Consider the following 13,716-nt stretch of genomic DNA (forward strand, 5'->3'; position numbering starts at 1 on the left):
AGAGGAAAACACCGCTGTTCCAGCCTCCCATTGCTGGAGCGTCGGGAACTTCTAACGCCAAGAAAGGAAGAAAACAAGCGGCTATTTACGAGCTCCCGCCTCCGGGGCGCAGCCGCCAGCCGCGAGCCTGGAGCCCGGGGCGGCCGCGGGGGCCGGCGGGGCCGCGGGCGCCCCCTAGCGAGCAGCCGCGGCGGCGACCCGCGCGCGTCCTGACGCCCGGGCGCGCACAACCTCGGGCGCGCACAACCTCGGGCGCGCACAACCGCCGCTGTCCAGCTCCCGCCGGGCGCGGGGCGGGGACGCCAGCGGGGCCCCGGAGCCCGGACCTCAGCGCAGGATCCGACAGGGTCGTCCGCGGCGCCGCAGCCCGCGCGGGAGCGCTCGCGCCTTGGAAGCCGCCCGCCGCGCGCAACTTCCCCGGGGAGCCAACTTCGGGCGGCGTGCGGCCCCCGCGCAGGTAGCCGGCCGCGCGCCCGGCGGGACGGGGCGGCGCGCCCCGGGGAGGGGGCCTCGGCGCCGGGTGGGCGGGGTGGGGACTCGGGCTCCTGCGTCCTGCAGACCCGCGGGGTGCGAGAGATTCGGGGTCGCACGGGGACGCGGAACCCGCGGCTGTCGGGGGCCAGGGCGCACATGGGTGCCGAGCCTTCGAGGCTGCTGGCCGCGGAGGTCCCCGCGGGAGAGGGCTAGGCTGGGGAGGGCCCCGAGCGGGGGCCCGGGACGGCGCCGGGGCGCGCTGGGGGCGGCACTGGGGCGCGAGTTCCTCCCTCTAGGAGGGGCCTCCGGACAGGGGCGTCCGCCCCAGCGGCTGTCGTGGAAGTTCGGGGCCGGGGTTGGGGGGTGGCTGAGCTGCTTAGAAACCAGAGCTTGCAGAGGGTGGGCTCGAGCTGGGGTCCCGGGGCAGGAGGCCGGGGGGCACCTCCAAGGAGGTAACTGGAGTCAGGGTTACGGAAGAGGCGGCTGGCTGGGCTGGGGCCTCTCCGGAGGGCACTGGCCGGGGCCCGGGTAGGGAGGGGGCTCGGGAGGTCTCTGCGGGAGCGGGCTGGGCTGGGAGGTCCGGAGCGCCGGGGCTGCGGGGACCCTCCCCTCTCCGGCCGCGGGGGTGCCCTGCCGGCTCTGGGGCTCGCGGGGTCCGCACGTCCCCGCGCGTTGCCAGCGGCCGGGGCGGCACCCAGACAGGTTTCTGGGGTGGGGGGCGGCTGCACCACGTCGCTCAGGGAGACCCGGGTGGTTTGGCGCGCCTGGGAAGCCCTGGCGCGCCGCACGCGCGCCCGGAGAGGGACGTGCAGATTGTCTCACGGCCCGGGACGTCTGTTTCAGGGTGTGACCCAGCAGCTCGGGGAGTGCCACCTGCGGGGCGCCCCCCCCCCCAGACTCGCCGGGACCTCGCGTCGGGCTCCGCCCCGCGCGCCACACCTGGAAGAACTCGGAGGAGACCGGCGCGGGCGCGGCGCGGCCATGGAGGGCGCGCTGGCCGCCAACTGGAGCGCCGAGGCCGGCAACGCGAGCGCCGCGCCGCCGGGGGCCGGGGCCAACCGCACGGCGGGGCCGCCGCAGCGCAACGAGGCCCTGGCGCGCGTGGAGGTGGCCGTGCTGTGCCTCATCCTCTTCCTGGCGCTGAGCGGCAACGCGTGCGTGCTCCTGGCGCTGCGCACCACGCGCCACAAGCACTCGCGCCTCTTCTTCTTCATGAAGCACCTGAGCATCGCCGACCTGGTGGTGGCCGTGTTCCAGGTGCTGCCGCAGCTGCTGTGGGACATCACCTTCCGCTTCTACGGCCCCGACCTGCTGTGCCGCCTGGTCAAGTACCTGCAGGTGGTGGGCATGTTCGCCTCCACCTACCTGCTGCTGCTCATGTCGCTCGACCGCTGCCTGGCCATCTGCCAGCCGCTGCGCGCGCTGCGCCGCCGGGCCGACCGGCTGGCCGTGCTCGCCACGTGGCTCGGCTGCCTGGTGGCCAGCGCCCCGCAGGCGCACATCTTCTCGCTGCGCGAGGTGGCCGACGGCGTCTTCGACTGCTGGGCCGTGTTCATCCAGCCCTGGGGCCCCAAGGCCTACATCACCTGGATCACGCTCGCCGTCTACATCGTGCCGGTCATCGTGCTCACCGCCTGCTACGGCCTCATCAGCTTCAAGATCTGGCAGAACCTGCGGCTCAAGACGGCGGCCAACGCGGCCGCCCAGGGCCCCGGGGGCGGCGAGGCGGCGGGCGGCGGGGGGCGCGCGGCCCTGGCGCGCGTCAGCAGCGTCAAGCTCATCTCCAAGGCCAAGATCCGCACGGTCAAGATGACCTTCATCATCGTGCTGGCCTTCATCGTGTGCTGGACGCCCTTCTTCTTCGTGCAGATGTGGAGCGTCTGGGACGCAGACGCGCCCAAGGAAGGTAGTCGCGGGGCGCGCGGGGTGGGGGCGCGGCTTGCGGGGAGAGGCTGGTAAGGGGAGCCTGCAGGGCGGGGCAGAGTCGGCCCCGGTCATCCAGAACCTGAGATCACTGACTAGGGGGGGAACTGGGGAGCTGGGGGGGGGGCGCCCCTCCTTCCCCAGCGGAGCCTCCATCTTCTGGGAAATGCGGTCCCGGCCAGGGCCGGCTCTCCCAGCCAGTGGGGAGCTGGGGGAGAAAATGCGGAGCCCTTGGGTTACCTGGGGGGAGCTGGTTAGTTGCTAAGGACCCGAAGCTGAGGTCGGGGACTGGTGCTCCCGCTCAGCTGGGGGTGAATTTCCCACCTGCGCTGAAGACGCCGCCCTTTACGCGAGCGCTTGTTTGGAAACTTCTGCTCTGAGGGCGCGGCTGCCTGAACCCCGGGCAGCAGGGAGGTTGCTGTAGGATCCATCCTACGCAGTGGTGAGATGGGGGGCATGAGCAGGGGAGGGGAGCTCCTGTACCCCTCGTCCAGGGAGGCAGAGAGGTGAGAACCGTGGCCACAGCAAGGCAGGTGGGGCGGGGGTGCCGGGACCAGGGCAGCTTCTGCTGGGGCTGGGGGAGGGGCAGGAACTGGCTGCTCTGGAGGCGGGTGGGGAGAGGCGGCCCCTCCTGCCCTGGGGGGAGGGAGGGGAGAGGTGCCCTGTCTGAGGCTGGGGGGCGGGGAGGGCGCCTAGGAGAGCAGGTAGCGCCTCCAGTTGGTTCCTCTGCACCGTGCCCGCAGCGAGTGAGCAATCCGCTTCTCCAGGGAGGGTCAGCGGGTGCACGTCATGTCCTCCCGCCCCGGCCTCCAGCTTGTCAGGCTCTGGACACACTTGTGGATAAATCACCGCTGCCCCCCAGGAGTCTGCAAGACAGCCGCCCTGGGCACTGGAACCCAAGGATGCCCCAGTGCTGGCCTCGGGGGCTGCTGTCATTCACCTTCTTGACCAGCGGCAGCGCCAGGCCTGAGGCGCCCCACCAGCGTGGCTGTGAAGGGTCAGCAAAGCCAGCACCTTGCAGAAGGGACTGGGGCAGGGAAGACACATTCCCAGTCGCACAGCCGGGGGCAGGCCCTGTGGAGCCTAGACTGGTGGTCCCAGCCCCACCCCTGTTTCTCCTGCCGGTACGGTGGTCTGGTAGGTGGGCTTGGCTGCTTCTTTCCCGGTTAGAGGAAAGCGTGGGCATCCCGGAAACCCAGGGCCCCTCCCGGCCCGCCTTGCCTGCTGCTCTGGCTGCGCCGAGAGGACAGTGCAGGCCGAGGGCACTTGTGACAGCAGCCCCTTCCCGTGGGCGGCGCCGGTCCCCCTGGGAGGGGCCCCTCCGTCCAGAGGCCTTGGGCTCTGCTCTGGCCACCAGCCTGGCCTCGGGCTGGCAGGGTCGGAGTGGAAGCGCCCACCGGCAGCAGTTGGGCTAACCACAAGCAGTAGGCTGGGCCTGAGGCATGGAGTGTTGGCTGTCCCTTGGGTGACGGGGCTGTCTTGAGGCTGCAGCGAGGAAGGACACCAGCCCTCCGCCCCCCCCCCCCCCCAGGCCTTGCTGAGCCCTGGGGAGTGGCCTACAGCCCGGAGCGGGCCAGGCCGGATGGAGGCAGGAGCAGGGAGACACGGGGGAGTCGGCCCTGCCCCTGCCTCAGCCTCAGCCTCAGCCAGAAAGCCTGGCAGGACAAGGCCGGCCCTCAGCCTGCAGGGCCCAGCCCCACAGAGGGGCACAGGCTCCACGCTGCCTGCTCGGGGCAGTTGTGGGGCTCCTCGCTGGACTCGAGCCCCACCCCCTTTAGGCCTCACTGTCTCTGACGTGACCTCACACCCCACAGCCCTGTCCCGTCCTCCCCCGGGGTTCCTCCCCTGCCCTCCTCCATCGCCCCAAGCGCTGCCTCCGCGGGTTCAGAGCTCGCCACGTATTGAGGTTCAGAGCTCGCCACGTATTGAGGTACCGTGGGGGGCACCAATCCAGGCACACGGCCCAGTGACATGGTGGGAAGGAACTGGGGGGGCACAGGACAGGAATGCCCCCCCGTTCCAGTTCCAAAAGCACCAGATGGAAGAGGGAAACCTCCACTTCACCATTTCCATTGTCTGGAAGCAAAAGCCGGGAGACGGGAGCCCGCGGGACTGAGCCGTGCCAGCTTCCCAGCCCGGCAGCCCCTGCGCTCTGCGGCAGGCAGGCCCACGCCTGGTGGGGGGCTCCAGGGAGGCGACAAGGACGGCACCTGGGGGGCCTCATCTCCAGGCTGCCCGATGCCCGCGGGCTGTGGAGCGACAGCTTTGCGCGTCTGTCCCTAGCCCCGCCCGTGTCTGTCTCCCTGGCAAAACGGGTGGAAGGGGGTGCTGTGCTCCCCCACAAGAGCCTGTGCGGCAGGAGGGGGAGAGGCTTTCCAAAGAAAAATAGTCCCAACGAGCCCTAGTACTGGGCTTTCCCATGTTGTGAGATTTCCAGGTGCAGGGCCCGGGGCTTTGAGGGGAGGAGGGTTGGGGGGATGGGGGGCGGCCTGACCCCCTGGCCAGCCAGAGGTGAGGCAAGGTGAGGCGCAAGGAGAGTGCCCCCATGTGGAGCTGCCGGGTGCCTCCCCTGTGGGTCCCGGCAGGCAGGCTGCCGCCCTCTCTGAGCCTCAGCAGCCTCCTCTGCAGAGGAGCGTCCCCAGGGCTCCATCCCTGTCACCACCTCCCTCCCCCATCCTGCCTGTTTTGCTGGGGTTCTTGGGGTTGGCTTGGGGAGCCTGGGGGGATTCTCTTGAGAGCCCCGGTGGGGGCCTGGGGCTGGGAACAGAGTTTCCTGAGCCGTGGGTGCTGTGTCCAGGCAGCCTGTCCCCCGGGGCCTGTTCCCTGTGTGCGCCAGGGCCGGGCCCCCTCAGCTATTGCTCTTTGGTGATGTGTGGGGCGGGAGTGCAGAGGTGGGCTCAGGAACAACAAGGGCTTTCTAAGCCATCGAAACCCCCAACAGCAGAACTGCTACCTGGTGAAGACGTGAGCGCCCCGCCAGGGCAGCCAGGGGGAGGCCGGGGCGCCCCGCGGCCCGGTGCTGATGGGACCTTCCCTGCCCATCCTGGTTCTGTGCCCAGCCCTGGGGCGGCCCGCTCACCCCCGCCCCGGGCACCATGCCCAGGTCACCCCTGGATGCGGGGAGGGTGGGCAGGAGAAGAGGGCATGGATTGTTCTCGCCCACGAAGCCCTCGAGTCTTGGCCCCACCGGGCATAAATCGCTGGTGCAGGGACAGCGAACGCCACACTCTTGTCCGATGAAGCAATTTCAAGTTCTTTTATGTTCTTGGCTAATGTCAATGTTTTCCTCTTGGGTCTCTGCCCCTAGGTGACTTCACTTTTTTTTTCTTCTCCAAAGGTCTGATTAATAGCAGCAAAAGAGATCTGGTGGGTGAGGCTTGGCTGCGTGTTTTTCCCCATTTGATGTCTGGCTGGGGGCGGTGAGGGGGCCCTGGTCAGGGGGAGGCTGGGCCTGATGCCGCCAGAGCAGGGCCGGAGCGCCCCAGAATGGCCCCCTCCTGGGCTGGCCACTGCTTTGCCAAAGGCTGGGGTGGTGGGTGACGGGTACATACCCGTAGGTATGCCCCTGCAGAGAGCTGACTCGCCGCCCTCTGTGTGTTGGGGCGCAGCGCCCCCTCTCCAGGCCTCGGTTTGGGCACATGAGAAGTCAGACCAGTGTCTGCAGCTGCCCAGCCCACTGCTCATCTTGGGTGTCACAGCAAAGTGAGGCACATGGTCCCCACTTTACACGTGCGGAAACTGAGGCCCGGGCAGGCAAGATGGGTCAAGAGTGCCGCTGAGGAAGTGATGGGCTGGGGCACGAAGCCAGGTCATGCTTGGGGACTGCTGCGCCCTCCTGCCTCTGCTCCCCTCCCCTCCAGCTCTCGGCCCGCCCCCGCCCACCAGAGTGGAGCCCACCCTCTCTGGGGTGGGGACATCCCAACTCCTGCCTCTCTTCCCTGAGCCCCCAGCACACACAGCTCAGTTTGGTGTCACTGCTTCCAAAATGGACATCACCACCAAAAATGTCCTCAAATATTCTTGAGTGAACCACGGATCAGAACCCCGGGGCAGGCAGGGCCTGAGCTAGTAGCCTACAAGGGAGTCCACCCTCTGCACCTCTGCTGGGCTGTGGCCAGCACTGTTGCCCCGGCCGGGCCTGATGCCACTGCCCACAAGTGCCTCTTGCTGGCACCTCTGCTGGTGCTAGTCCCACCAGGGGATGCCGCCCCGGTCCCTTCTGTGGAGGCTCTTTCCTCAAAGTCCAAATCCAGTGTGTGGGCTGCTTTTCTGCAAGCTCCAGGGGTGCATTTCCCTTGCAGGTTGTAATCGTGCACCCAAGAGTTATGCAGTGCACAGCCTGAGCAGCTGGGCAGGGCGCCCTCACCCAGCCTCCTTTTCACAAATCCCACCCTGCTTCCCCAGCTGGTGGGAGGGTCTCCTTCCTCCTCCAAAGACTAGTATTTTCATTCTTCAGACAGCCGTTCCGTCCTCCTGACATCCCGTCCACTCAACCTCCACTTCCACCTGTCAGTGCAGGGAAGGGACGGTTCCAGGAGCCCTCCCCGGCCCCGTGCCCACCCTGTGGCCCACAGGTGCAGGTGCATGTGCATGAATGTGGGGCAGTCAGGCTGAGGCTGTACCCCATAGACCTCTGGGAGGGAGACCCCCAGTTGCTCTCAGGCTGTGTCAGGGTCTTCCGTCCTCAGGTGCAGCCAGATGGGCGGCAGCCTTGATCCTCGGCAGCTGACTGGACCTGCCTAGAGTGCAGGGGTTGGGAGCAGGGCAAGGCAGTGGGGAGGTGCAGTATGGGGGGGGCCTCTGCCCTCCAGGCCCAGGCCTCACACTGGGATGGTCTCTTGCTCCCTCTCCCCACCTGATCTTGACATCGGAGTATGAACTGAATTTTCCTAGAGGGAACTGCATTTGAGTCCAGTCATCTTGTTAGGAGGCCAAACTCCTATTGTCAACGGGAAATTGTCTTTTTGCCTTTCCAACCTGCATGTGGTGGCGGCTGATTTATCAGGACTTCCTGTCTGCTAATTTCATGCTTCAATTCAATTCAGTCCCTTCTTAAACTCTTCTATTTTCCAGTCTCTTCTAGCAGCCAGGGACAGAGCGGTAAATGAGACACAGTCCCCAGTCACAGACTGTAAACACAAATAATGGTACTGCGAAGGGTGATGCGACAATAGAGCTATTTATTTCTCAAGTATTGGGAGTGCCCAGCGGCGTTCACTGATTCTTTCTACTGCAGCAAAAAAGTTAGTTTTGTTTCAGGGAAGGAGGAACATTTGAAAAGGGTTGTGAAGGGTGAATAGGAGCTTGCCGCACAAAAAAGCAGATTGAGAGTCCACCTTGAGATCACTGGACAGTCACTTGATCATCTTTCCCCCCAGTTCCCACCTGTATGAGCTGAGCCAGTGGGGAAGCTTCTCAAACCTTAGTGTGACGTGCAGGAGCTTGTTAAAATGCAGGTTATGGTTCAGGGCGCCTGGGCAGTGGCCCGGCAGTCTGCCTCGGTAACAAGCATCCAGGCGATGCCCATGTATGCCCTGCCGCTGCCCACAGCTGTGCCTGGAGGGTCAGGCTTTAATGTCCCCCCACTTTTGCTGAAATGCACTGTTTGCCGTTCATGTGTGGCCCTAACTGACTGCAGGGTCCCCCCAACTCGTCTGCTCCCCGGAGTGTGCTTCTTCCTCTGAACCGGCCTGGGAGGCCTCAGGGCCCCAGACTCAAGCAGGGATGTCACTGGAGTGTCTAAACGCTTGGTTCTTGTTCCTGATTTGGGCCCAGGGAGCAGCCTCACAGGCGCGATCTTCAGAACAGCTTTGCTAAGACGGCGCCGCCACACTGCCAGGCGTGGAGTGTGCTTGCAAAAGTCACTTTGTGATAAAACGGCCTTCCATAGACCACTCCAGAATCCCCACAGGGCCCCTGTAGGTATAAGGGACTTGGGCCGGAATTCCTGATATCCTGGGGGGTAGGGGAGGCCTGACTCTGGGGGTGGCCTTGAGCCAGGTGACCTTCTGGAGAAAGGGCCACTTACACAACGTTAACGGGCTTGATTTGATTCAGAGGGGCCCTGCCTGGGATTGGGGTGAAAACTCATTAGTTGCCTCAACAACAGCGCAAGGAGGCCCAGGGCCAGCTGCCTCCTGTCAGCTGCTCGGGGCTAATTTGGGCGTCCATGACACGCCCGCTGGGGCGGAGGGAGCTCTAGAAATCCCAACGGGGCGCTCTTGGGGCTTGATTCAGGCCAGAATGGTAGGGGGTGGGCGGGGGGTGGGGGTGGGGGTGGGAGGGGGTTACACCGTGAGGGGCGCTTCTCCGTCGATGCGCAGTGCCCAGAGGGTTTCAGGGTCAATGTCCCTCTCCTGGGGATAAACTCGCCCGGCAGGGGGCGTGGAGATCACCCCTGGGTGTGGGCCGGGACGGGCAGGGCTGCTGAGGTGAGACGCTGTACTGTGGCTTTAGCTAAAGTTGCCTCAATTCAGTTAAAGAAAATTCCACACAGTGTCTGCTGAACAGGCAGGTGTGGCTGCTTAGCAATGTATGTGCAAACTGAGCCCCCGTCCCTTTCTCTCCCGCGTGGGTGAAGCCTTGAGGGCAAGGACTTAGGTCCCAGGTTCCTCCATGGCTGGCACAGAGCGGGGTGAGGGGGTGCCCCGACCTCTCCCCTTCACCCTCAGCACCGATGGCCGAGTCCCCCAGGTGTGAGGGCCAGCCCTGGCCCACGCGTCCCACCTGCTGTCAGGGCTCGTACAGGGGAAAGGGATTATTTTATGGGGTGAGCAGGACAGACATGATTAGACCAGTCTCAGGGGGACCCTGAAATGCTTCTGTTGCCCAGGATGCCCCTCTTCCCATGGGGTTTCTCTGGAAGGGGTTTTCCGACACGGACCCCCTAGAAGTCTTGTACCCCATGATCCAGCCTGGGCTCTGGTTTTAGCTCTTTTTCTTTTAACTTCGGGGTGTGCGGGAGAACACACATGTCTGTCACATGTCCCATGGGTTGTGGCTAATTCTGTCATTGATCAGGAGAAACACATCTCTACCCAGCTGGCAGCCGAGCATCCCTGAGTGTTTCCCCGCTGGAGCGCCCGGGTTGGGAAGAGCACTTGGCATCCTGTCTGATTCAAGCTGGCAGTGGTTCTGTAAAGAAGGCCCGTTATTGCTCCCACTTCCCAGAGGGAGAAACGGAGGCCCAGCAATCTGTTCGAGGACATGCAGGAGCTGGGGTTTGTGCCGAGGTCGGGGTGACTGGAGAGCAAAATCTTGCCCGCCTCATCTGGTGAAGGGTGTTGAGGGGTCCCTGGATCTCCCTCTTCCTTCTGTGACCTCCACCTTCTAACACCTGCTCCTCCTAAGGCATCTGCAGCAAGGATGTGCTGACCTGTCCTGTAAAGGTTCAAACAGTAGATGTTCTAGGATGTTAGGACTCTGGACCTGCCACCTCAGCTTCGCCTTGTAGGACAAAAGCCGCCGTAGACAACATGTGCATGAACGAGGAAGCGTTCCAGTGAAAGCTGACTTGCAAAACAGGCAGCAGGCAGGCCTGGGCCGGTGGGCAGTGGCTGGCTGGCTCCTGACCTCCTCACCCTGGAGACTGGTAACCCGCCCACAGGCAGTGTGGCTCCCCTGAAAGCCCAGGACTGGGGAAGCAGGTGGTGCATGGCCTTGCTGGGGCCCATACCTGGCTGCCATGGGGAGCTCGCTCAGGGGCCCGGCCCTCCAGTTCTGCTGTGAGGGGGTGTCCTTGCTTTGGGACTGAGGGGTCACTCGCTGGAACCAGCCTGATTATGGCTGCTTAGTCCAGTTTGAAAGGGACTCAGATGTCCTGACTTTCACAGGGGCCCTTGCTGCATGTCCTCAGGGCCCTCACCCCCAGTCTGAGCTGCACTGGCCTCATGGGGGGCGGGGGGCGGGGGGCGGGGGGCGGGGCTAAGGCTTCTTGAAACTGCCCTTCCCCAGCCCTGGGGGACCTTCCCAGTCAGCACCTCCACCCCTGCTGCTTCCTCCTCTGAAATGACCTCCCAGCCAGTCTATCCACTGGGCCTAGGGCAGGAATTCCACTGCGGGGGGCTGGGGGTGGGGGCTCAATCCTTGCATGATTAGGATATTGCCAAATTTTAGGAAGTCCAATGTCAAAAGTCCAGAAGTCAAGATGCCCTTGGTTTGGGGCCACTTGAGAGTAAGCTCAGCTTCGGAAGGACCCCGGATCCCCTGGGGCCTGGCCCGGCCAGTTTGCCTCTGCGGCCACCAGGTGGGGACAGCTGCACTGGCCCGGGCGGCTCCCTGCTCCCCGCACCCCAGCCTGGCCCAGGGAGACAGCGCCTCGGAGCTCGCTGACAGCCCCGGCCTCTGTGACCAACGCTTCTTGGGGTTTTTTTTTTTTTTTTTTAGTGGAATAAATACTTGAAAGATTCGGTGTAAAGAGCGGAGCAAACAGCTCCCCAGATGAGCTGAGATGATCCCGTCTAATCCGCCCAGCTGGGAGGGCCTTTGTGTCCGCAGCCTGTGGCCTGCGTTCCTGGCCGGCTCCCCTCGGCCACCCGCCTTCTGCTGCTGAGTCCCTCCTCGCTGCTCAGCGCCCTCCTGAATTCTGACTTTCTTGAGTTTGCCTCTTTCTTTTTATGTGTGTGATTTGGAGGACATTCTATTTTTACTCTTGCTTGGTGATATTTCACCACATTTCTAAACTTAACTTCATCTTCTTACCTGTCCAAATCAAAGCACGGTTTCCTTTCATGCTGTCATAGCGGGTGACAGTCATCGTGTTGGTTTTCCCTTTACTGTTCCTCTATTATTAGCTCAGTCTGAACATCAGAGTTCCCGCCTTTGCTTTCTAAATAATCTGTTTGGCAAGACTTTGGGCTTCTGTCTGTTGCGGTTCGCCCTTATTCCAGCGGCACCACAGACACAGGCCTGAGGGTCTCACACCCAGATCCCAAGGGCCCCGACCCCCTCCCTCACTGGCCCTCCCCTGGCCTTGCGGGGTGGTTTGCGTTTCTGATAAGTTCTGAAGTTCCCGGATGATCAGGACCCCACCCCTAGAACACCCACCCTCTTCCTGGGGTGCCCACAGCCTCCGCCCCGCCTCTGTGATGCATCTGGACCTGACACCTCCAGCGTCCCTGGGAGAAATGGTTTCCCAGAGCTCACTCTTGAGTTCTGGAATGATTCCAGGAAAGCTTTTCACAGAAAAGATGATGATTGAGGAGGATTCCTGAGGCTTCTTGCAACTGTCGCCCTCAGGTGCAGCCCTGAAGGTCTGGGTTGCCTTGTTGCCCTGCCAGCCTTGGGGGTGTGCTAGCCCTGCTGCTGGTGGGAGGTGTCTGCAGATTGGAAGGAACCTGGTTTGCTCCCCTGTACTCGAAAGTACTGATGAGGGTTTCGTCCGCCTTGAAGCTCAAGTGTGTGGTGAGCCCCATCTGGGGTGAATTCTGCCCAAACCACCCAGCTGTCAGGGTAGCGTGTCCGCAGCCCTGGGGTGGCCCGGGCACTGTCTCTGGTGGGGCTCTCGGGGTGTCTCTGGATGCTCTTGGGTCAGGATGGAAGCTCGCAGCAGGGATGTTTTTGAGGAGAGATAGGACCGGGAGGCTCCAGGGCTGGGCTGAGCAGGGGCAGTTGCAGGGAGCAGGTTGCAGGTGCCCCGCGCCAGGGTCCTGAGGGCATCTAGAACATCCCTTCAGCAGCACCTCCATCTGCGACCCTGTTCCCAGGACTCGCAGCCTGAGTCTGGTGAGCCGGGGAGCGCCATCCCGGTGACCCCGCTCTCGCTCTCCTTCCTTCCAGCCTCAGCCTTCATCATCGCCATGCTCCTGGCCAGCCTCAACAGCTGCTGCAACCCCTGGATCTACATGCTCTTCACAGGCCACCTCTTCCACGAGCTGCTGCAGCGCGTGCTCTGCTGCCCCTCCCGCCACCTGCAGGGCCGGCCCGGGGAGACCAGCGGCAGCAAGAAGAGCAGCTCGTCCACCTTCGTGCTGAGCCAGCACAGCTCCAGCCAGAGGAGCTGCTCGCAGCCGTCCACCGTGTGACTGCGGCGGCTCTGCCCGCGGGCTTGGGTCGCCCACCCAGACAGCCACCCCCGGGGCCCAAGTGTGTTTGTGTCTAAGGTACCTGTCACCTCGTGCCCCTCCACATCTGGGGAGGTGTATGGTGGGGTCTCCCGTCTGGGCTGGGAGTGCTCTGTGTGGTGGAAAGATGACAGGGCTCGGCCATCACACCACCCCTCACCTCCTGGGCTCCTACTGTACTTCTGCTGCCCTGACCCCGCGGCTGCCTCAGCTGGTGGGCGGGTTGGGTTTTCTTGTTTGTTTTCACCTGGACCTGTGATTTCACTCAGTGTCTTTTTACTCCTTCATCCTGGGATCTTGTGAGAGGCAGTGAGTATAGGGATGGTGGCCAGTGGGGTCCAGACGCCCAGTGTTCTGAACTTGGAGTAAGGCCTGGGAATGGGGCCTCCAGTGGGAGGGTGGTGCTAGTAGCCTCCACACCGTGCAGTGCTTTTGCCTTTGAGGGGACAAATCCTAGCATCTTCGGGGAGCCTTACGAACAGGGGATTCCCTTATGGCACCATCTGCCCAGGCAGCCGATGAAAAAGGGTTAAAATGTTTAAGAAACTAGTATCTAAGAAGCAATTGGGCAAGAAAAAGAAATAGAAGGCATCCCAATCGGAAAGGAAGGAGTAAAACTCTTTGCAGACGATGCGACTTTGTATATAGAACTTCCCAAGGATCTATGCATGCATACATGCACCGACACAAATGCATGAGAAAAACAGGCCAGTCAGCAAAGTTGCAGGGTCCTAGTCCACATTCAAAATTCAGTTCAATTTCTTGACACCAGCAATGAATGATACAAAAATGAAATGAGAAAGTAAGTCCATTTATAATAGTCTCAGAAAGGATAAGAGTAAATTAACAAAAGAGATGCAAGACTCATGCACTGAAACCTACAAATTATCACTAAAAGACATTGAAGAAGACATAAATAAATGGAAAGGCCTCTTATGTTCATGGCGCAGAGAGTGAAACATGGCGAACAGGGTAGTAATCTCCAAACTGACCTACGGGTTCACAAGGCAGTCCCTATCAAAATGCTAATTGGCCTCGTTATACAAACTGACTGGCCGATCCTAAAATTTATGGAAATGCACAGTACCCAGAATAGTCAACAAACTTTGAAAAAGAACAAAATTAGTGGATTCACGTGTCCTGATTCACATTCCTTGTTTCAAAACTTACTGCAAAGCTATGGTAATCAAAATGGTATGGTACTGGGATGAGGACAGATACACAGTCCAATGGGATAGGATAGACAATGTTGATCTAA

General features: G+C 62.4%; 1 protein-coding gene across 1 annotated transcript; it reads left to right on the forward strand.

Annotated features, from left to right (window-relative positions):
* Positions 1-1,452: 1,452 nt before the first annotated feature.
* OXTR (oxytocin receptor) lies at positions 1,453-12,419 on the forward strand (the record flags this gene model as incomplete). Its single annotated transcript, XM_084246574.1, has 2 exons — positions 1,453-2,380; positions 12,175-12,419. Exons 1-2 carry the CDS (start codon positions 1,456-1,458, stop codon positions 12,417-12,419), a joined length of 1,170 nt encoding a protein of 389 aa, XP_084102700.1. The 5' UTR covers positions 1,453-1,455.
* Positions 12,420-13,716: the final 1,297 nt, after the last annotated feature.

This window comes from Talpa europaea (genome assembly GCF_964194135.1).
Source record: "Talpa europaea genome assembly, chromosome: 11".
Lineage (NCBI taxonomy): Eukaryota > Metazoa > Chordata > Mammalia > Eulipotyphla > Talpidae > Talpa > Talpa europaea.